Here is a 22,959-nt window from a genome sequence, read left to right on the forward strand (position 1 = left end):
GGGGATGGGTGGGCAGGGCGTGGGGGCGTGTTGTGGGAGCGGGTGGCTTAGTAGGTCCTTGCTCGGAGTCCCCCCGACGTTCTGGCTGGGTTTCTCGCAGTTTGCTCAGAGAGTAGCTTGTTAGCTGCCTGTAGCTTTCTTATGGCAGCCCTTTAGCCTCCTGGCGGGGTGAGTCTGGTTGTGCACTTCTGAGCTGTTACAGTTTGCTTTGTGTTTCAAAGGTCCTTCTGGTTTCTTTCCTCACCAAGTTCTCTGGTCACCATGGCTCTTTTGGGGGGTTCTTTTGGTTTGGGCCACCGTGTTGGGTATTTCTTTTTTCTGGGCCTCTCTTACTGGTCAGGCTTCCCATGCTAATATTTTTGTCTTGTGAGTAGCAGGAAACATCAGAAGTTCTGAAAAGGGGGATGCTGGAATCCTTTGTTGTAGAGCAGTTCTTCTGCATGGAGTGTGGGTTACAGAGGGCAGAGCCAGTGGCTGGGAGACCAGGTGGGAAGTTTTTTCAGTAGCTCAGGTGATAGAAGATTCGAACCTGATCAAGGTTGTAGTTGGGTCAGGGCAGAGTGGAGAGGATGTGAATAGTGGGATTGAAGGAAAGGGAGAAGCTTGAAGACAATGCTTGTATTCTGGCTTAGACAACCAGGCTGTGGGTCGTAGGGACTATATAGAAAGGCAAGTGCCTTGAGGGGGCGATTTTGGTTTTAGAGATACAGAGTTGGGACGCTTATAGGATAGCCAGGAAGAACTTGTCAGTAGGTAGGCAGATGGACATAAGGGCTTAGAGCCCAGGAGAAATGTCTAACTGGAGAGAGATTTGGGTGTCTTCGGCATATAGGTGAATGATACATATCTATTTTTCCCCTGACACACCTGAGTTAATAAAACTAACTTGTGCAAGCAGAAGTGACTCACTAAGTTAGTTACTCTTAAATGTGGAATGATAGGGGTTAAATTGGAATATGAAGGAAGCCCAAGTGCAGTTTGAAGGGTTTCCCATGAGGCTCTTTTACCTTTTTCACTCCCCAGCCCTAAATGGGAAGCAGTGTGATTGACACTGTGGAAAGTTTAGATGGCTACCCAAGGACAGCTGGTGGAGGCTGAAGGCAAGGTAACGACAGATGAAATCCATCAGCCTAGGGCACGTGGAGAAATAGGAATAGGAAAATGAAGGAAGAGAGATCATGAAAGTGAAGAGAGACCTTCGCAAAAATAAGTAAATAAATAAAAATGATGATCAGCAAAACAAGCATTGCAGTGGGATATATAGTTCAGTGGGGTAAAGTCTGGAAGGAGAATCATGGATTTGGTAAGTAGGAGCTCTGTGACAGCCTCTACAAGAGCTGTTTTTGTGGTGTCATAGGGCACCAGCCAGATTGCCTAGCCTTGGATTGGATTGCCTTGGGTTGGATTGTAAATCAGAGGTCAGATGAAAGTGGATCGAAGGAGCCTTATAAGATGGGAAGACCTGAGCTTATGTGGATGTTTGGGGAGTGAGGGCACGGTTTGAAGATTTGAGGAAGGGAACAAATTACAACGTACGATCTAGGAAGACTTAATTCATTTACTTATTCATACATGTTTGTCTGTGGTTCTGCACTGGGCAGAATCCACACGGTCGCTGCCTTCATAGAGCTCGTAGCCAGTGGGAAATTCGCATAGTTGCAGAGCAACTATTCTGGAAGAGAGTGTGGAGCGCAGTTTGCTATGGGGCACCGGATGGGTGGATGGGGGCACTAGACTAGGCGTCAGGGAGAAGAGGGAGGTTAAGCTGAGGCCAGAAGCTTAAGTTAGGTGATTAAAAGGTGGGCCTGGGGAGAAGTGCTTCAGGTAGGAATGGGATATTTGAAGGCTAAGAGATGAGAGAGAAATGGAAAGTTTTTTTAAAAAAGAAAAAGGGTAGGGGGCTAAAGAATAGAAATCAGAGAGGAGTGTGGGCCGAAGCCAGAGAGAGAAATACGGGTCCAGCCATAGAGGACCTTGTAAGCTGGGTTTGAGAACTTGGACTTCAGCCTGAGGACAATGTCAGACCACTGAGCTTAAATTTTAAGTAGGAGAGTGACATGATCAGGTTTGCATTTTAGAAGTACTTAGGCTGTACTGGTGTGGATGGATTAAAGTCAGCAATTCTGGAATCAGGGAGACCAGGTAGAGGGAGTGGGATCAAGTATATGGGTAGATTAATTTTGGAGATGGGAGAGGAGATAAAGACGTTCATGATAGCAAAAATTAGATGCATGTGGAGAGGGAGGTTGAGGACATGCATACCTAACAAGGTGGGTGACTGAGCTCTTAGAGTGAGCGGCTCTGTTTACGTGAACAAATGTTAGTATAAACTGTTTCCTAGACTAGGTTAAGAGATTTGGTTTCTACCTTGGCACATACTAGAGGCTTAGTGAAGGGTTGTTGAGTGACTGTTTCCGATTAAATCACTGCTTTTGGTGTGGCAGCTCCAGTTCGTTCTCTTCCCTGCCCACTCATCAATACCCTTCTAGTGTTGGATGTTAGACACCTTGGAAGAATATGGAGGGGCTGTCAGGGGATGAGGAACAGTGGAGAAAATGCCAGGATTGGTCAGTGTATTAGTTATCTATTACTTTCTAACAAATTACCTCCAAATTGAGGGTCTTAAACCAACAAACATGTATTATCTCATCGTTTCAGTGGCCAGGAATCTGGACACGGTTTGGCTGGATGCCTCTGGTTCAAGGTATCTTACTCGGCTACAGAGTGTAGCTCAGGGCTGTGGTTGGAGGCTCCACTGGGGCAGGATCCGCTTCCAGGTTCACCCACATGCATCTGGGCAGGATTCTGTTCCCTGAGGGTTGTTGGACTGAGGACTTTGCTTCTTCGCAGGTTATCGGCTGGAGGCCTCACTCAATTCCTTGCCCTGGCACCTCTCCATTGGGCAGCTCCCAGCCCCATTGCTTTCGCCATATTTTCTTTGTCAGAAAAGAGTCTCTAGGTCCAGTGCACACTCAAGGGGCAGGGGAGCCTTCTCAGAGGCTGCTTACCGCCGTCAGGTTGCCATTCTTTTATTTTTATTATTTTATTCTCTGGTTGCCATTCTTGAGCGTATCTGTTAACTCAGCTATATTGTTTCAGCATGAGTGAATCTAAATCCTATGACCTTGTGGGAAATTAGGTATTTTTGAAGGGGATATTGATTGATTGAAATCTGACAATGCTAAATACCATTCTCCCTGTTACCATTTTATAAGTAAATTTGACGTCTATTAAACAACGTGGCAGAATGAGGTAGTGACGCATTTATTCTGCAGCAGTGTTTATCATTACTACTTTTTAATGTTTATTAAAGATAAAAATAGCTGTGTCTGTGGGTACCTTAAAAAGAGAAACGCCTAATCTAGGTTTGTCGTCTCTGTATTGGTAGGTATTCCAAATACTATTTGGAATTTTGTTGGGAACAGAATGCATTTTCCTCTCGGGGCAGTGTTACATGTGTAGAGGGTGAGTAATTTCCTTACCCATCTTGTGACCAGCCTGTTTATCACAGGATGTACTGCGAAGCTTCTCAGGACACACACGCTTGTGCGCATGGCGTTAGGCTCTGGTGGTTGCAGCTGTGGCTCAGCCTCTCCCCACCGGAGCCCCTCTGTCTGAGGGCCCTGGGCCATGGGAACTTTGGACACAGAGGCCTTGGCTCTGGAGCCAGAGCTGTGTGCAGAGAAGCCCCAGGAGCAAGATTCCAGAGGTCTGCTATTGGAGCTCCGCACCCCCTGCCCCGTGCTAGAAGAATGGGCTTGTTGTAAAGGAAGACAAGGAAAGGCCCCTAAAGATCACCACTTGCCCAGAGTCTCACGCGTTGTTGTTGGAAGAACTGAAGTGGATGATTTTTGGAAAAGCTGAACTGTGCCCCTTGGGATTTCTGTGCCTGAGTTGCCCTGGAACATTGAAGATTTGGGGGGACATATGACCGGTGTCTTCTTCAGCTTTAAGGAATACCCCACGGAGAAGAGAGGAGACTCTTCTGGATAGAGTGAGAGCAGTGAGCGTAATTACGGGGCAGGTTTTCCGCTCTTTGTAAAGAAGCCAAACCAGACCATTCTAACTGAGCTGTAAACAACAAAATAAGCGGCCTGCTAAGCGTTCCTTTCGTAACCTGTTCTCCAGCCGAGAGTAGATGACCACAGGTTAAGGCTGGAGAAGGTGCTTTGCTTGGGGGACCGGACAGGCTTCTCAGCCCCTTGCCCTCGTTTCCTCGGCGCTGTGTTCATCTCTGCAGCCCTCTCCCTCTTCCACCTGTGCCCACTTCTACCCACCTGCCTTTGTGACTCCTTTTCCCTTTCCAGCCTGCCCCTCATGTTTGTCTTAACCTGAGTGAAAATGTGGAGGTGGTGAGAAGGAGGTACGTTGTGGAGAGATTTTTCTAGAACTTGGATTTCCTAGGTCCTATTTGGGAGTTCTGGAGAATAGAGAGCCCCTCCGGCTTTGTGTGTTTACAGTTTTCTCCTTCCGGTCCATTTTCCTGGCCGCCTTAGACCATGCTAGCTCTTGTCACCACTGCTTGGACTGCACTGTTTTTTTTACCAGTTTAATCAGAGCAGCCTGCCCCCAGCTCTTTCTCCCTTGTCGTCTCTTTTTTCTCCTTTTCCATCTGAATCTCTTTCTTTTTCTTTTTTTGATTCCCAGAGGCTCCAGTGATTGAATATTTATAAAGTCTTTTCTTTCCACTTCTGCCTGTTGTCAGGATGATAACAAAGAGAATAATATACGAGTAATATTGTGATTCGAGTTGAAGATTGGGTCCATTGAAGGTTAAAAGGTTTTCTGAGGATACCTACAATGCCATGGAAAATGGTTTACTCTAGTTATTACTAGGTATTTTTACTCATGTCTTGGGCCCACTGGAGAGTTTCAGGTAGCACCCCAATTTTATTTCTCTCTAGCACGTATATCCTATACTGGGCCGACTTAATTTGTTCTGTTTCATGGGCATACTTGTTTTCCGTCATGGCAGAACTTGACAGAGTTCAGTTTAAACCACAGCAAAAACCCTCCTCAGTTAAAATAGGAAAGATAGCTTAAAGGATGTTTGTCAGTTTTATTTTTGGCTATGTGGCACGGCAAAATGTTTAGGAAAACATAAATCTCAAATTTGTAATTAACTTTTTTTCTCCAGAGGCATAATAAGTATGACTTCCTGTTCGTATCTTTGTTTTCATGATTAATTTTCTCGAGTTAGTAAAAGTCTTTGGCTCTACGAGGTCTTTGTGTTGTATGTTCGTTAGGGATGAAACATAGATTCTTCGTTGTCTGAATGAATTGTTCGTAAATTAGAAAGCTGTATAAAAGAGGATGTATTTGGTATAAGTTAAACTAATTATGAAAGCTTCTACTTTTTTGCTTGTTAACAAATGTTGATGTTTAGAGAATGGTTTTTCAATTTTCAAACATGAAGGTACTTAAGCCTTACCTAAGGCAACCCAGGTCTTATCACCAGATATTCTGATTGTGATCCTGGTTGATTTTTAATTAATACTTCAGGTAATTCTGGACCCTGGGAACTTATTTCTTTTCTTTCTTTTCTTTTTAAATTTATCTTATTTATTTTATTTTTGGCTGCATTGGGTCTTCATTACTGCACGCGGGCTTTCTCTAGTTGCAGTGAGCAGGGGCTACTCTTCCTTGCGGTGCACGGGCTTCTCGTTGCAGTGGCTTCTCTTGTTGTGGAGCACAGGCTCTAGGCACGTGGGCTTCAGTAGTTGTGGCACATGGGCTCAGTAGTTGTGGCTCGCAGGCTCTAGAGCACAGGCTCAGTAGTTGTGGTGCACGGGCTTAGTTGTTCCACTGCATGTGGGATCTTCCTGGACCAGGGCTCGAAGCCGTGTCCCCTGCATTGGCAGGCGAATTCTCAACCACTGCACCACCAGGGAAGCCCCTGGGAACTTATTTCTGACAAATACCCCAAATGGTTGGGAAATAATTTAGTGCTAAATAGTTTTACTTTTTAGACTGGTTATCTCATATCATTTGATCTTTCATAGAACTGATCTTACCTGTTAAAAAACAGATTAATTTGTTTATAGCATCATGTTTTACTGGAGACAGAAATGGCTATCACGGTGAAGACTTTTTTTCCTCCAGAATGGAAATGGGCAGAATGGACAGACAGGTTGTTTAAGACAACCAGAATCATGTGTTTCTTTATGAGTCTGCACTGACTATATGATTGAGTTATAGGTTGATCCTAAATTTGTTATTTAGTATTTTTAATTATTAGAAAGATATACTGTAATTCACTTAACAAGGTCAGTAAAAGTTATTAAAGCATGTGGCATTACATGTTAGCCAATGGAAGTAATTTCAAAACAAAAGACTTATAAAAGTCTTTATAATATTTTCATAGCTAAGCAGCTCTATGAGGTTTGTTACTATACCATTGATATCTTAATTGAAATATTATCTCTTTCTTTATTTTTAAATATTTGGAGCTTGCTAGTGTTAATAATTCTTTACTGAAATCATTTATATATATTGCCTTGCTGGTAATTAAGTTAATCGCTCAGATATTGTGACTTCTAATTATAGTGCAATTTCCAGTTTGACTTGGAAGAAGAGAACTTGGACTTTATTTCCATTTGAATCAAGAGACCAGTGGTAGGGACTTCCCTGGCAGTCCAGTGGGTAAGACTCTGCACTCCCAACGCAGGGGGCCTGTGTTCGATCCCCGGTCGGGGAGCTAGATCCTGAATGCCACAACTAAGAAGTCTGCACGCAGTGACTAAAAGATCCCGCGTGCTGCAGCTAAGACCCGGCGCAGCCAAAAAATAAAATAAAATAAATAAATAAAAATAAATCTTTGAGAAGAGACCAGTGGTAGAGAATGAGAAGATGCCTTGTTTTTAGATTTGAAAATATGCTCTAGCTTTGAAAATCTTTGAAATTCATTTCCCATGCTGTGTCCCCTTTCTCCTGCTTGTTATACTTACTTTCATGATTAAGTAAGTTGAAATTATGAAAGATATTTTAGTTGTGAAAACACAGGGAAATTGGGGATGGTTGTAAAACATAGTTCAAATAGGTCTCCCTTTTATTTTTTCTCAAGATAGCATTCTTAAGCGGGTAGAGGTTCATTTCGCATTCACTTTAAATGTCTTCTGAAATCATTCATTTTCAGCAGATTTATAATGTTTCCTGGATGTGTTTATTTATGGTTTCATCTTTTAGTCGGTAATTTCATTAGGTAAGTTTCCTTACTGATTAGATTAAAAATGTAATTGTCTGCATTTTTCCTTCCCTGTTTCCCTCATTTCCTCCTGATTCTACTTTTCTCTAATGTGGTTTATAGCTCAACTCTTCAGGCTTCTGTCATGCTTTAAAGAGGCTATGTGTTTAAGTGAATAACAGTGAATTAACAAATGACAGTGCTGAGAGCTATCGTGTGTTAGATCATGTGTTCAGAGTCTAGTTTTTGAATTTTCAGCTGAGTTTAAACTAGGCTGAACTGATGGTCTGGTTGTTGTAGAAGTAATTCCGATGTTTTAGGCAGTTTATTCTTTTTCAGGATTTTGGTTTTTACAGAGGAACCCCCATGGCTTCTTAGTTTCTGGTACTGCTTGGCAGTTGGTAGTTATTCAACAAATATTTATTGAATAAACACGTCTCTACCCTGAACGTCTTTAATAAGACTGTTGGAAAAGTCAAATTTTATTCAAAAACATTTAACTTTGATCAGTATTCAAACACAAGTAATACCCTCAAATAACTTAAAACTGTTGAAATGCAGAGTGGAAGTGGTAAAAGTACCTGTTGGAAAGAATTTTTTGTTAATTTTTGGTGTCTACATCAGCAAAGCTTGAGCTGTTGGCTAAGATCTGAAATAGATCTGTACTGTATGTGATCACTGTATTCATTATTGCTTGATAAAATGAGATTCTGACCACAGAATTATTTCATTCTGTTTATTAGTCAGCCTGTGACTTACTGGAAAGATAGGGAGGAGGATATTATAGGCTAGTAATTATTTGCTCTGCAGATTTTCTTGAGCCCATACCTGACTTTGAATTATTATCACCATGGTAAGATAGTGTTTAAATAGTGAGATCTGTTTAAATAGTGCTTTGACATAAAGGGAATCATTTGTTTTACAGCCTGGCACAGCCTAGAAGTCTGTTACTTTTTGTTTTTAACTCAAGCAATACTTTGGTCCTAGGCAAAGTATGAACTATATTTCACATGTCATGTGGCCTCATCCTGGGGTTTACAGTATTATTATTAGAGATAATATATTTAGCTTTTACAAACTTGCATGAGTAATGTCTGGAAACTTGTTGCACAAGGGGCTAGATGTGGAAAGAAGAAAACTTACAAGCATGTGAAATAGATTATTGTGAGTTCTTAGAAATTCAGAGAATACCTGATTCAGATATCTGTGGTTACTGTCAAGGGATGTCTACATGCAGTGTTTTGCCTTTATCCATATTGTTTATTTCCTTATGTGTTCTGTGGATTATATGGGAAACCGTTTTCTCTCCTGTGACTTTGAAGTGCCCCTTCTGACTTCCTCCTCGCATTAGTTGAAATCTGTTTATCCCTCCTGTTGTCACTTCCCTCATAACTTTTTACGTTGAAGGTTTTTCTTTTTCTTAGCCCCTCTCTCTCCTCTAGAAGAAGCCATTGCTTCTTCCAAATAGCTGCCCCTCAGGGTCATTCAGACCAGTGCTTGAATCTTGATTTTTAAAAATTCCAGCTGTGTAACTTCTGAGTTTGTTTTCTGATCTCATAATGGGGAAAGCTGTACCTGTATCCTGGGGTGGTGTATTCGTTTCCTAGGGCTGCCGTACACGTTACCACACTCTATTCCAGTTGGCCAGAAATTTGAAATCAAGGAGTTGGCAGGGCTGTGCACCCTCTGGAGGCTCTAGGGGAGAACCCTTCCTTGTCTCCAGCTTTGGGTGCCTGTTGGCATTCCTTGGCTTCCTAGGCTGGTGGCCAGGTCACTCCAATCTCTGCCTCCATCCTCACATTGCTTTCTCGTGTGTGTGTGTGTGTGTGTGTGTGTGTGTGTGTGTGTGTGTGTGTGTGTGTGTGTATGTGTGTGTGTGTAAAAACCTCCCTCTGCCTTTCTCTTGTATGTGCACTTGCCGTTGGATTTAGGGCTAACCCAGATAATCCAGGGTGATCTCCTCATCTCGAGATCCTTAACTTAATTACCTCTGCAAAGACTCCCTTTCCAAATAAGATAACGTTGACAGGTTCTGGGAATTAGGATGTGCACACATCTTTGGGGGCCTCCATTCAACCTGTTACATAAGAATTAAGTGAAATGTAATTATATGTGTGTTTAAGTATATTTATGTATGGCATTTAGCTCAGTGCCTGATGAATGTAGTTACTCAATGTTAATTCCTTTCCCTTCCCTTCAGAAATCTGTGCTCTCCAACATTCTGCCCCCCTGGGATGCTTTCCGCGGTTATGCTCAATTCAGAGCGTTTCTGCTCCGCTTTGCTCCTGCTGGCGTCCTGTGGTGACCATCAGGTAGTCTGCTTCTCGTCTTCCATCTTTCCTTGCTTGACCATGCCTGGGTGTCCCCATGTCTGTGGTGTGCTCTCTCTCCCGACCCCAGTCTTTCTAACCTTCCACGTCTGGCACTTTCTCACCTTCATTAATGTTACTTCTCATCTTCACAATGAGCTCTAGTCCCCTCTTCTTTGTTTTTTCACCCCATTCGTCCATTTGGACCTCTACAACTTATTTTCCGTTGCTGCCAACACTATTCAAGTTGGATCGCTTATCCCTGTATATCCTTTGCAGCTGTGCACCTCACAGCCTCTGCTTATACTGTCCTATCGACGGAAATGTGCTTCTCCCTCCTTCCTCTTACTTCTCTTAGTGCCTTCGCTTTAAAATTCATCTTTCCTCCTTCCGCTCAGGCCACAGTCATGCTCAGGTCCCTCCTGTTACAAGAAAACTTCCCTTGACCTTGCTCTCACTTACCTGTTCTAAAACTTGACTGCTTCCACTTTATCCACTCAACTCCTTACTAGTTTCCTTTTGTTTCCATTATTTGGGTGAAACTGCTCTCTTGAAGGTTGACCGTGATCTAATAGCTTTTTTCAAGGCTAACTGGGATGGTGGTGAAGAGCTGGGTTGCTGGAGCTGACTGCAGGGGGTGAATTCTAGCTCCACTACTTGCCAATAACTGTGTGACCTTGAGCAAGTCCCTTAACTCCATGCTTCAATTTCCTTATCTGTAAAATGGGAATATTAGTACCTAGCTTATAGGATTGCTTGTAAGGGTTACATAGATTAGTTTATGTAAGGAACTTCTAAGGATGCCCAGTAGAGTATGCACTAGGTATTAGTTTTTTTTATTTTCTAAGCTATTGTGTTTTAGTCTTTCTTGTTAGCCTGTGTGGTGACATTTGACATGGTTGACCGTTCCCTTTTGTCCAGTGACTTCTTCACCATGTTCAAGCTCAGATTAATTCATCTCGGGGTCTTTTATCTTTGTGTCTCCTATTTGTGGTCTGAACTTCACCTTCTTATCTCCTTTCTAGATAATTTTTCCTGTGGTAATTCACCACCATGGTTCCTACTTTTACTTTTGTGTGAGTGTCTCCGCAAATTGTATTTGTACCTTGTCTTTCTTAGCTCCAGCACTGCGTTTATACCTGCGTGTGAGAATGCCTAACCAACACAGTCTCCCTCACAGTCAGCTCTGTAGTTGACTTCTGGTTTTGTTAAAGGACCTGGAGATTGTGACGATTAGAAACATGGATGTCGGGATCAGAGGGATGTTGTATTTGAGTCCTTCAGTGCTTAGGAAGCCTTTCCAGATCACTGCAGACAGCACAGTCTCCTTGGCTTGAATACACAGCGTGCTTTCAGTGAACAAAGCTGCGTGTGGAAAGAGGTAGAGAGACACAGCTTTATGGCAAATGTACTCCTTAGTTTTATTAAGTTGAGAATGAGGCATGTTCATAAATCTTTCCACACAAACCCAGGGTAGGATGCCTAGAAGCTGTTGTAAACTGTTGATTTTTGAAAGTTTTTTTCCTTTAAGTTGTAGTTGTCCCCCCCTGGAAAACAGACTAGGTAAAGAAGTTAAATTTATGTCTCACAATGCAGAGGCAAATAGCAAATGAACTAAATTAGAGAACATGGCATCATTTTAATTAACCAGTGGTAGTTTTTAGTGTGTTTCTGAGTTGTCTTGAGACCAAAGGGCAAGGATGGGAAAGATTTCCCTCTTTGTTTTCTGAAATGTAGTCTCTTGTAAGTTGGAATAGAAATTTTAGACCAGGATTTCCAGGCTTGCCAATAAGATATTATATTTTATAGTAATGATAATTAGCAGGCAAGTATAGTTACTTGAGTGTGGATTACTGGACTTTCATGATGTTTGGTAATCAGACAGTCTGGACCATTCAGTGCTGGTTTCTTGGGCCTTGAAACTCTGACACATGGCCTTGCTCCTGTTAACCATGCCTCTGTTTAAACACAGCTTCATTCCTTAATGGGTTTTGATCTTTAGGGATTAAACCCGTGAGGACTATTAACCTAAGGAATGTAACTCAGTTAGCTGTGAATGATTTAAAATAAACTAATAGATTTCCATTTGGAGAGCTTGGTGTCTCACTTTATTTCTTCTCCATCCATCTAATGAATGGTAAATGCAGTCTTTTGGTAAATGATTCACCTTTGTCACAGGTGCCATCAGTGATACATTTTCTTAACGGTTTTGTTACCTGATATTTTGAAAGTTTTTAGGAAAATTTGACTTTGATTATCCTTTTCTGTACTGGATGTTTTCCTTGTTTCTTAAATTTGACTTGGTTTCAAGATTCAAACCATTTTCTTTGTAAGAGTAGGTGTGTTAATTAAAAGTAAAAGCTACATAGTTTTTAAAAGTTCTGTTTCCAGGACAGACAGTGAGGTACATGTGTTCTCACCTAGCATATCCTTGCTTAGGCCAGTACTGTTTCTTCCAAGGCTGGGAATCAGTACTGGTCTTCGCTTAATAACCCTTGGCTCAGTCCTGCTTCTCCATGACAGGTCTTTTTTTTTTTTTTTTTCCAGTTTGGTGCATAACAAATATTTAGGATATTTACACCACTGATAACAGATTTCGTGTATAACTTTAGGATTAAATGATCCGAGAGATTGTAAATCAGTTGGCATTCATTTTTTTTTCCTGCATCATTTCAGTTGAACTTGAGATCTTGGTTTAGGTAGAGCTGCTAATGTTACTTTGGCTTTTCTTGAACATTTTCCCACATTTTTGGTTGGCTGTTCTCTTTGTTTTCATTCTTCACTTTGTCTCGTTTGTCTTTTAAAGTCCATTAGAAAGCAAAACTGTAATAAAAGCTTGTGGGGCTTGTAACCCTGGTATAATAAATTCAAGTCTAAACAAGTTAAATCTAATTATAGGACTGCTTTCTAGAGAGGATGTGGACAGTCTACTAAAAATGATTGAGGTAAAGCTTATGTGGAACCTGGATTTCTGTTTCTCTCTCTTTTATGGCTTGAAGGTGAGAGAAAAGAGTGTTAATACACTCTGCTTCTCTACTCTCGTTATCTATTTTCTGTTCATTTGTACTTTGAGCAAGTTCAAATTTCAAAAAAATGGGAAAGGTAGCAAACGTTTTGCTCATTTCTCTGTATCATGTCGAAGAAGCAGAACTGGGCCCAGAAAATGAGTCGGCATTTTTGATTTTTTCATCCAGCATTCATTTTTCGAGAGTGTCATTACTGTGTTGGGAGACAGCTTACCTTAAAATTGAAAGAGCCATTAACCGAGCCTTGCAGTTTCTTGGTTTTGCCATGAAAGTGAGCTTCCTCCTCTTGTCTGAATGGAGTTTATGATTTTTAGCTTCATGCTTGGAGAAGTTAGAGTAGAAGGGGCTTTAGAGAAACCTAGTGTAGTACGGCCAGTTTTAGTTGAGGAAACTGAGATCCAGTGAGCTGCCCATGGTAGCAGAATCAGGACCAAAAAAGAAAAGGTCTTTTGACTTGACTTCTGTGCCTGTCTGAGGAGGCTTGCCATCTCAAAAGTCAGGGATTTTTGTAATCTTTGTCAAATTACCAGTTTCTCCCAAAGGAGGAGATTAGAAATTATTTTTGAAGCACTTACTCTGGAGAATTAGATTAACAGCTTGAAAATGCCACATTGATTTTGATTTTGTCTGCTTTTACAGTCCTGGTAGGTAGATTTGTGATTTAAAGGGGGTGTAAAAGTTCAAGTATTTAAGAAAAATTACAAAAAGTGATACTGATTCTAGATCATTCTACACTCTGCCCCTCCAACGGCTTGAGAATTTGCAAGATCCATACCCATACTAGAGAGATTGATTTATGATCTATTTATGATTCAAGATGGAATCCTCACCTTTGTGGAGTCTTTGGTTTGAGGGAATTAATATAGAATTAGAGAAAGTGAATTTTAGGAGTATATGGTTGAATACTTATAAAAAAATGCCTCTTCGAAATTTCTAAGTATATTTTATAGTAGAAAATCATCTATGGATAAAGGAATTACGATATTTCAGTTTGTTCATTTAGTCTCATTCTGTTTGATGGATGGATGTTACTACTTTAATTTTTTCATTTTGTTGTTTTTTTAAGAGTTTGTTTTTGTAAGTTTTTGATAATGGGAAATAGTCATTTTATATTTCTCTTTTCCCTTTGGATGTACTAATTGAGTCAGTTTGGGTCTATTGGGCAGTTCCTCAATTCTGAATATTATTTTTAAAAATTTTTAAAAAGCTTATTGAGTCATGACATTCTCTTTTTTTTTTTCCTTTATAGCCAACACATATCTCTTTATGGTACAAGCTCGAGGAATAATGTTGAGAGAGAATGTAAAAACAATAGGACATATGATCAGGCTGTACACAAATAAAAACACTACACTCAATGGTACAGGTAAGACTGCTTCCTGTTTAATTTTGCTTTGCTTCCACTTCTTACCCTTAGAGTCATAAATCAGTAAACCAAATCTCTTCAGCTCTGGTTCTGCCTCCAAGTACCTTCCTGTTAAAGATGAAGGTCTCCTACTAAGTGCACTGGGAGGGTCTTTCACTGCTTGAGTCGGGACTGTCATGTATTCTAGGATATATATAAGGGTATGATCACCAAGGTGATGAGGGCTTTGTATAAAGATACTTAAGTTAATTCTTGCAAACATAAAATATGAAAAACAGCTTGTACTTTTTCAGTTTGCCTACTGTGTTGAAAAGAAATTACCCACAAAGAGAGTAATTTATTCATCTTAGCCATACTGCCATCTTCTTTATGCCCATTCTAATTCCTAAGATGCTTTCCCAGCTATGTCTAGAAAGTACTTGTTTTTAGTTATAGAAGAGTCTTAATAATTGTATGGCCTTTTTAGGGGCTAATGGGAGAAATCATATAAAATTGGAAATCAGTAGCTGCTCTTGTCTTTTTAAAATATAAGCTGGAAGAAGAATCTCCATCAGAATCACATGAGGTTAAAACCTGTGTAATAGGCCAAACTAGTGATTTAATGATGTAAATAGGTTCAACTGCTGTGGGAGGATGCTTGTGCTCTTCTCTGGCAGTGTTTCCACATTGTCTTCCTGAAGTAGAATTGGCTGTTATTTTAAAGGGTTCAGTGGCTGATTATCAGTTGTTGCATCCACTGTATTCTCATTTTAAACAGTTAAAGTGAAAGACTTATGTCAACAGTTCTTCATTCATTGTGCCACTGTAAATCACACACACATATCCCCACACCCTAATAGGAAGTCCCTATCTCCCAACCATAGGTATATTTTCTTAAAATGGGCGTTAAGATGGGTAATACTTTTAGACCCTTCTAAAAATTCAAGACTGTGACATTGATTCTTAATTTAATGTCACACATGCTTCTGCAAAACCTGTCCTAGTCATTTGCCTGATTTGTATTATGATGCCGCCAATCAAACATTCTTAATTTTCTTCTTCCTTTTAACTTTAAAGAAATTTCCTTTAGAAAGACTGTCTCATCTGAGCTGATATTTTAATAGTACGGTAAAAGTCTCATGAACTGGTCTTCTGCATTAATTGGTCTTCTGAACAGTAGGTCAATTTTAGGAGAAGTTTAAACATTTTAAAAGCTTCGCTAAGACTTGTCCTGGTTGAGTAAGTTGATGTGAAGGTATTCGCTAAAAGTTCATTCACCTGAAGTATTAAGCATCTTTAAGTTACTGTATTTGTATAAGTGAGTGCTAATAGAATCTGTGCCCAATCAGGTTATTTTCCTGGAGTATGAATAAGTTATATGCATGAATGTTGCATTTTTGATTAGGAGAACTGGTTACTTGGGCAAGACAACCCTGCCCTCAACCCCACTGCAGCATCCCACAGCTGAAAAAAAGGAAATCCTCTCTTCCCCTCACCAAGTCGTAGTTGCAGTGAAGACCGAACAACCAGTGCATCCTTTGATGAAAGTGTGCTTTTTATGAACCTTTGGAAAATTTTCACATGGTTCCTTTACTGATGGTGCAACTCTTCTCAGGAGACCGTCAGTTATTGTATCAGTTAGGAATTAGGTTTGGTTGTAAGAGAAACCTGCCTGCAGTGGTTTAAACCCATGAGGCTTGTACAAAAGAAGTCTGGATGGAGGACTGTTTCTGTTGTGGAGAAAGTCTTCACACACTTTCCCACTTCTGCTCTGTCATGTAGCTTCACAGGCTAAGATGGCTGTGGGTCTCCAGTCTCTATGTTTGCCCTTGGGTCATTAGAAGGAGAGATGGAAGGGAGGGAAGAAGAAGAAATAGAGTGCCCCCTTTGTAAGGACCCTTCCCGGAAGTCCCATGTAGTAGTTCCGCTTACGTCTCACTAGCCAGAACTTAGTTGTAAGGACGCCTGGGAATGATAGTCTTTGAGCTGGGCTCCCTGCTGCCCTGAATGAAATTGGGGTTCTGTTACCAAGGAAGAAAGGGAAAATGGAGTTTGAATAGGCAACTGTGAGGTTCTGCCGTGTTCATTTATCTTGAGTAGTTAGTGTAGGTATCCTTAGCTAGATATTAGAGATACAAGATGAAGAAAAACATCCTCCTGAAACTGTGCCTTTAAACAGCATAGTCTTTCTTCCACGTTGTCACATTACCTTTTTTAGGGAAAATAATCTTGGAGCTTTCGAGCTAGAAGGACCATTAGAGATCACCTACTTCAACCCCATTATTATACAGCTGGGAAAACTGAGGCCCCAGACGAAGTGATTGACCCACGGCTGCACAGCTAGTAACTAGTCAACCAGGACTAGAGCTTGTCTTTCAGACTTCTGATGTTCTCTGGTTTAGGGATCAGAAGACTCTGGATCTAGCACTTGTTCTTATACCAACTAGCTATCGTATATTTAAAAGATTCAGCAAGCTCTTTATGCCCAGCTTTTTCATCTACGCTGTTTCATAGAACTATTAGAATAAAATGAAGATCTGGCATTTAGCATTCATTGTAAAAGGCAAATAGTACTATTCAAAAATAAAGGATTCCTGCCAAAAGAAAAAAAAAATCCTCCCTCTACATGAAGATCTCTAGGTTTCTGAGAGAGATGGAAATGTAAATAGCTACTTATAATGCAGTGATTTATTTCTGCACAGACTTGTACAGATGAAATCTGCCAAAAAGGAGATAATGGACACTAAGGTTTACAAAGAGCTAATTGAGCTCCAGGGGAGAGTTGATGAACATGTATTGACTCATTTAAAATTTATCACTTAGACTTCCCTGGCGGTCCAGTGGTTGAGACTCTGTACTTCCAGTGCAGATGGGTTCGATCCCTTGTCGGGGAACTAGGATCCCAGATGCCCCTCGGCATGGCCAATAAAAAAGAAAATTATCACTTAGATTAGATCTTAAAAATTCTCATCACAAGCAAAAAAACTGTAACCGTGTGAAGTGATGGATGTTAATTAGCCTTGTGGTAATCATTTCACAATATATACATGTATCAAATCATTATGTTGTACACCTTAAACTAACACAGTGTTATATGCCAATGAAAATAGCTTGCAAAAAACATAATATTTAACACTTAGTGGCAAATTGTGATATTTCTAAGTACATTTGATTCCAAAAAGGAGTTTTTAACCCTGTGCCTGAACGTTCTGAAGCACCAAGTGTAAAGAGATGTATGTAAAATTTTTGTAAAGAAACCATGTTCTTTTATAATCAAATGGTGCCTTGCCTTGTAGCCCACGGAGTCAGTCAAATTAAGAAAACAAAATGTATTCAGTGAGCAGTTATCAAAACAGATGACAAGGGTCACGCAGTGTTAGAGCTGGTAGGTTTGTTAGAAATAACCCAGCACACTTCCTCATTTGGTGGATGCATGGTCAGAGGCCCACAGACATCGCCAGACTGACATGACAGGCTAGCAGTAAATAGACTGGAATGCTCATTGAGTTTCTGTTACCTGCTTTAAGCTGCCTTTTGCAGGGAAACCAAAGCCCTGGAGAGGTCTTCTTTGGTCCTGTTCTCCTAAGGTCCAGTGAGAGCTGAAGAGGGGACTTGTCCAGCAGTTTTCATTCTGTGTTTCCTTTTCGTTTGGTGTGGCTCTGGAAGGAAGAAGGCAGGGGCCAGGTCTCACTGTGGTTTCATCCATTCATTAGATGAAATAATGTCTACATTTTACAGCAGTTGTGGTGGATCAGCCTTCAGTGCATTGTCATGCATCACCTTTTAAAACTCCTGATTTGGGGGCTTCCCTGGTGGTGCAGTGGTTGAGAGTCCGCCTGCTGATGCAGGGGACACGGGTTCGTGCCCCGGTCCGGGAAGATCCCACATGCCACGGAACGGCTGGGCCCGTGAGCCATGGCCGCTGAGCCTGTGCGTCCGGAGCCTGTGCTCCGCAACGGGAGAGGCCACAACAGTGAGAGGCCCGTGTACTGAAAAAAACAAAAACAAAAAAACCCCAAAAAAAACCCTCCTGAAATGAAAGCAGTGGGTTATACTCCATGGGCCTCACCACTTTTGTAGGAATAACGATTTTGTGGGTTTATTACATCAGAGTCTCCAAAAGTTTAAATCATTGTTGGCTATATTATCAGTTGTGAAGTGTTTATTTGCAGTAAGTTTCTACTATGTTGTAGGTCCTTTATTAGATGCTAGAAATCAAAGGCAATTTGATTTCAGTTAAAAGAAGTTTATAGACTAATGGCAAGGGGGTGGATAGCCTTATATACAAAATACTTTGGGATGATGTAACTACCACTGGACACAGTACTTAAGGGATACAGATGCTTTTATTAGTCTGGCAATAAGTTGAGATCCTTATGATCATTTGTAATGATGTAGCCAAGAATAACATGTTTAGCTCCAAAACTTCATATTTAAAGGACATGAATATACTGATACTGCATGTCTTTAAGTTTGTTTTTTTTTTAATATTAGTTCTTTGAAAACTGATGAAAGTGATCCATGAGTTCTTTTGTAAAAAAAAATTCAATCATTTTGGCATGAGAATAAAAAGTGAAACAGTCCTCCAGCCCTCCTGTTGCCATGAGACTCCCCAAAGGGAGCTGCTGTTAACAGTTTGTGTTGCAGAGATGTCTGGAGAGCTTAAAATCTCTGTGAGTTAGGTGTGGATTAATAGAGTCTATAAATTATGTGTGGCTAAGAAAAGGGGCCCAAGCTTTAATGACAAGAATTAATTATTTACAGTAAGAAAATACCCTTATTTAAATTTAACTACGTGACATTAAGAAATTAGGGATGCGTGAGTGTTAATGTTTATCTTCTTCAGCATTATATGAAAATGAGCACACACACTGCCTTTGGAACACATAAAGGCAGTGCACTCCCAGGGACAAGCTTATCTATCTTCTGTTTTCAGCTCCTACAAATGCATTGTGTAGAGTAGATGTTTGGCTAACATAGTGGGAGTCCCCATAAAAGCAGAACTTTTAGTTTTTTTTACTATAACTTGAAATTTGATATATATCTAGATATATATTTTTAAAGGGATTTAAAAAAAAGCAGAACTTTATTGGACTTCCTTACACTTATTTTATGTTTAGTATCTTTAAATCTTTCAGATATCTATGGGTGAGATACAGAGTATGGGCTCCTAGAGGGGTTTCCGTGGTGTTAGTCCGTCCCTGTGTGTCTTGGCGTACAAAACAGCTAATGTCCACTGAATCCCTCCCCCTCCTTTGTCTTAGAGGATTTTCCTTATCAAATGCTTTCCAGGGCTCCTCTGGAGAAAGGCATTGGGGAGGATTCTGTTACTGGGGCTTTCCGACTTCCTGGTGGAATAGACCTTAGCCATTGTACCATCATTGGTCCCTATTTATCATGTTGGGGTTTTCTGGTAACACACTTACCTTAAAGCCTCCTTACTGATGCCTTATCCAAGTTCGTAAGGTGTTTCCACTTATTCATAAGGGGTTCCGCTCTGCAAGGCCCCTTCCAGGAGGTGGGCCTGAAGGTGGGGTGTGTCTCTTTGCTCCAAAGTGCCATCCTGGCTCCCAGGCTGCATCCCCATCTACGGTATATATTTTTTTTAAAGAATTTCTTCAGTTTACTTTATTACTTATTTATTTATTTGTCACACCACGTGGCTCACAGGATCTTAGTTCCCCGACCAGGGACTGAACCCAGGCCCTTGGCAGTGAAAGTGTGGAGACCTAACCACTGGACTGCTAGGGAATTCCTGTCATCTACTGTATTCTGATGATGAGTGAATATTTATGTTAGGCCAAGCCATGGACGGGAGGTGTTTGGTTTTCTTTGACTCTTCTCACATGCTTCATATTCAATTTCCAGGATTCTGCGGTGAGAGGGTTTAGCTTTTACAGTCCAGTAAGGCTGTGATTTTGACCTTCAGCCTTTTGCTTGCTGGTCTCTGGCTGACAGGCCTCTCTTCTAAGTCATATGCCCGTTCTCCCCCTTTCTCACTCTGCATGCAGGCCAGTTCTGATAGGAATACCTCTGTTATCAGAGCAGATTACTGAAGACTGAAAGTCTTCACATTTTCCTAAAGTGTCTGCTAGAACTTCATTTCCTGTGGGTACAGGGTTTGTGATCCAGAAGACAGATGGTAGTTTAATCAGCGGTTTCCATTTCTCATCTCTTACTCACCACATGTTGGTCTCATTCTCTCAGACCAACTTCCTCTTACATAGCAGGAAGCTGGCAGGTCATGGTTCCCAGATTTGCATCTCAGAACTTTGTTCCAGAAAGGGACTGAAATGGGAGCTCCTTGGTTCCAAGTTTAAAATTCCCAAGGCTCTGACTGTTCCAGGTTGAGTCAGGGGCTCATTTCTAAAGCAGTCACTCCTAGCTGAAGTTCCTGAATATGCATATGGGCTAGGGATTGTTCTGAGCACTTTGTACACTTATCTTTCTGAAATCTGAAAACGACAGCATGAGGTAGGTGCAGATGAGAAACTCTGTTCTCTTGCTTTGTACCACAAAGCTAGTGCGTGTTGGGGCAGGATTTGAACTCAGCACTTGACTTTGGTGCTCTAAACCGTACCCTCGGTGTTCCATAATTTGCTGACTCTAAAGATAATGGACCTAATGTAATAACAGCTCCAGGGCTCTCTAGAAACTGCAGCCCACGGGTTGGGAATGACTAATTTAAGGACTTTAAATGGGCTGTATTACAAAAGTCAGTTGAGTGGGTAAATCGCAGTTTCTCAAGTGTGAGGCGATGAGAAAACATTACTCCCACCCTCTGCTCTGTGGATGTGGAAGCAGTGTGCTGTGGCTGTGTGGCTGTCCAGAATACCCTGGGCGGTTTGATACTGAAGAGGATCCCCTGGTGTACTTTCACTCCCTCTTTTTTTTTTAACACCTTTATTGGAGTAATTGGAGTATAATTGCTTTACAATGGTGTGTTAGTTTCTGCTTTATAACAAAGTGAATCAGTTATACATATACGTATGTTCCTATATCTCTTCCCTCTTGCGTCTCCCTCCCTCCCACCCTCCCTATCCCACCCCTCTAGGTGGTCACAAAACACCGAGCTGATCTCCCTGTGCTCTGCGGCTGCTTCCCACTAGCTATCTATTTTACGTTTGGTAGTGTATATATGTCCATGCCACTCTCTCACTTTGTCACTCCCTCTTTCGAAGTGGCTCAGCTGGGGGAAGGGTGGAAACACCTGTTCTCTTACAGTTGCAAATGGGCCTGCTCTGTGTGTACGCATGGATCGGGCCTTGTTGCTCCCCAGACTTGTCCCAGCTTCCCCCGGGGAAATCGTGCTGAGAGGTCCCGTCTGGCAGTGGTGAAGGGTGAATGGGAGAGTAGTCACGGCAGCTGTATTTTGCTTTTCTCTAGTTCTTTATAGATAATTGCTTTTACGTACTGCTGCAGATTGCAGATTGTAGTCTTTACACAGTGACGGTGACACATTTCATACTAGGAGCAAAGCAAAAGACAATTTTTGGGTTGTAACTTTTCTCTCTCTCTCTAAGATTATCCTGAAGGCAATAATTCAAGTGATTATCTTGTTCAAGCAACAACGTATCTTCCGGGAAACTTCACATATTCGCCATACCTCCCCTGCCCGGAAAAGCTGCCTTACATGCGTAAGTTTCATCTACTTTTGACTTAACTATTTGCTTGTATTATAATAAAATGAAATCGCATGGTTTGAGCACACCACCCTCAGGCCATTATTGGGGGTGCTCGTATTCATATCACGTAGCATGTTATTTGACTTTCTTTTGAGAGGGGTGCAAAGCAATTTTTTGGGAGGGGGAGGAGGATTGAAAAGCTAAAGAAAAAGCTTATGCCTTACCCAGAAGTAATCTCACCTCTGTTGTGAGTTTGATGTGTGTTCTTAAAATTATCCTTAAAATGATTTTAACGCTATCTTTTACATAGATAGGAAATTAGAACGTTTCAAAGGTTTTAAGAAATTATATAAATGATTTTAAAATTACATTTCCTTCTGTAACTTGCTTTCTTAATTATTTTTTGAGAACTGTCCGTGCTGATACATAGAGATCAGTTTATTTCCCTTCACTGTCCTATAGTGTATCTTTGAATAATTGAATACATGTACCACATTTCATTTACCTTTTTCTCTGCTGATGGAAATTTAGGTTGTTTCTACTGTTTTGCTACCACAAAGCAGTGCTGTAAGGAACAACATCATACAGATTTCCCTGTGCATGTGTGCTTGAGGGTTCATGCCTAAAAGTGGAATTGCTAGGTAGGCTGGTGTGGTTGCACTCCACAGCCGCGGTACCAGTTTATATCCCCAGGGGCAAAGCGTGAATGCACCACTTTGATATTGATGGACTTTAAAAATTTTTCTATTCTTATAGATAAAACACTTTTTGCTATTATGACAAATCAAAAAAGGTATCTTGTTTCAGTTCTTACTTTCTTCATTACTGGTGGGTTTGAGTGACTTTTCCTGTGTTTGTGAGTAGTTTTGAGTTTTCTCTCCTGTGACTCAGTTACCGTTTTATCGGTTCCTTATTGGTTAATTAGATTTTTGTATTGATCAGTGGGAGTTCTTTATATATATTCCAGCAGTGACCTATTGTCTGCTATATGTGTTGCAATTGGCTTGTCTTTTCATTTTGTTTATGGAGTCTTTTATTTTATAGACGTTTAAAATTATGTTTCTAAGTGTATCAATCACATTATTTAAGGTTTTTGCTTGTTTTGGTCTTAAGAAAGCTTTCCTTATTACCCGAAAGCCGTACGAATACTCTTTTATTTCCTTCCAATAATTTTACAATTTTGTTTTGAATTTTCGTGTATAATATGAGGTAGGGATCAAGATAACTGTATTTTAAACATTTTTTTCAAAATTATGAAGATAATACATTATCGTTTAAAAAAACCTCTATAATCAGTCAGAAGCCACACGGCTGTTATTTTGCAGCTTTTATTGTTTGTGTCTCCCTCCTCTGATTTTAAGCATACTTTGTACATATAAGTTAGTATCTTGATTTTTATGTAATTAAAATTCAAATAAACGTTATTTTGAATTGCTTATTTATCCACGTGTCTTAATGTCCTCAGTATCTA

At 40.7% G+C, this 22,959-nt stretch overlaps 1 protein-coding gene across 4 annotated transcripts in view; it reads left to right on the plus strand.

Moving 5' to 3' along the window:
• B4GALT6 (beta-1,4-galactosyltransferase 6) overlaps nt 1-22,959 on the plus strand; it is a 73,593-nt gene that overhangs the window by 4,722 nt on the left and 45,912 nt on the right. For 2 of the 4 annotated variants that reach the window (XM_060121314.1, XM_060121313.1), the window contains exons 2-3: nt 13,768-13,884; nt 21,387-21,500. In XM_060121314.1, the coding sequence (XP_059977297.1) occupies nt 13,768-13,884; nt 21,387-21,500 (231 nt within the window). Of the gene's footprint in view, nt 1-3,915; nt 3,995-13,767; nt 13,885-21,386; nt 21,501-22,959 lie in introns of those variants that run through there. The other 2 variants (XM_060121315.1, XM_060121316.1) reach the window with 2 other exon arrangements.

Source organism: Lagenorhynchus albirostris, chromosome 14 (genome assembly GCF_949774975.1).
Source record: "Lagenorhynchus albirostris chromosome 14, mLagAlb1.1, whole genome shotgun sequence".
NCBI classification, from domain to species: Eukaryota; Metazoa; Chordata; class Mammalia; order Artiodactyla; family Delphinidae; genus Lagenorhynchus; species Lagenorhynchus albirostris.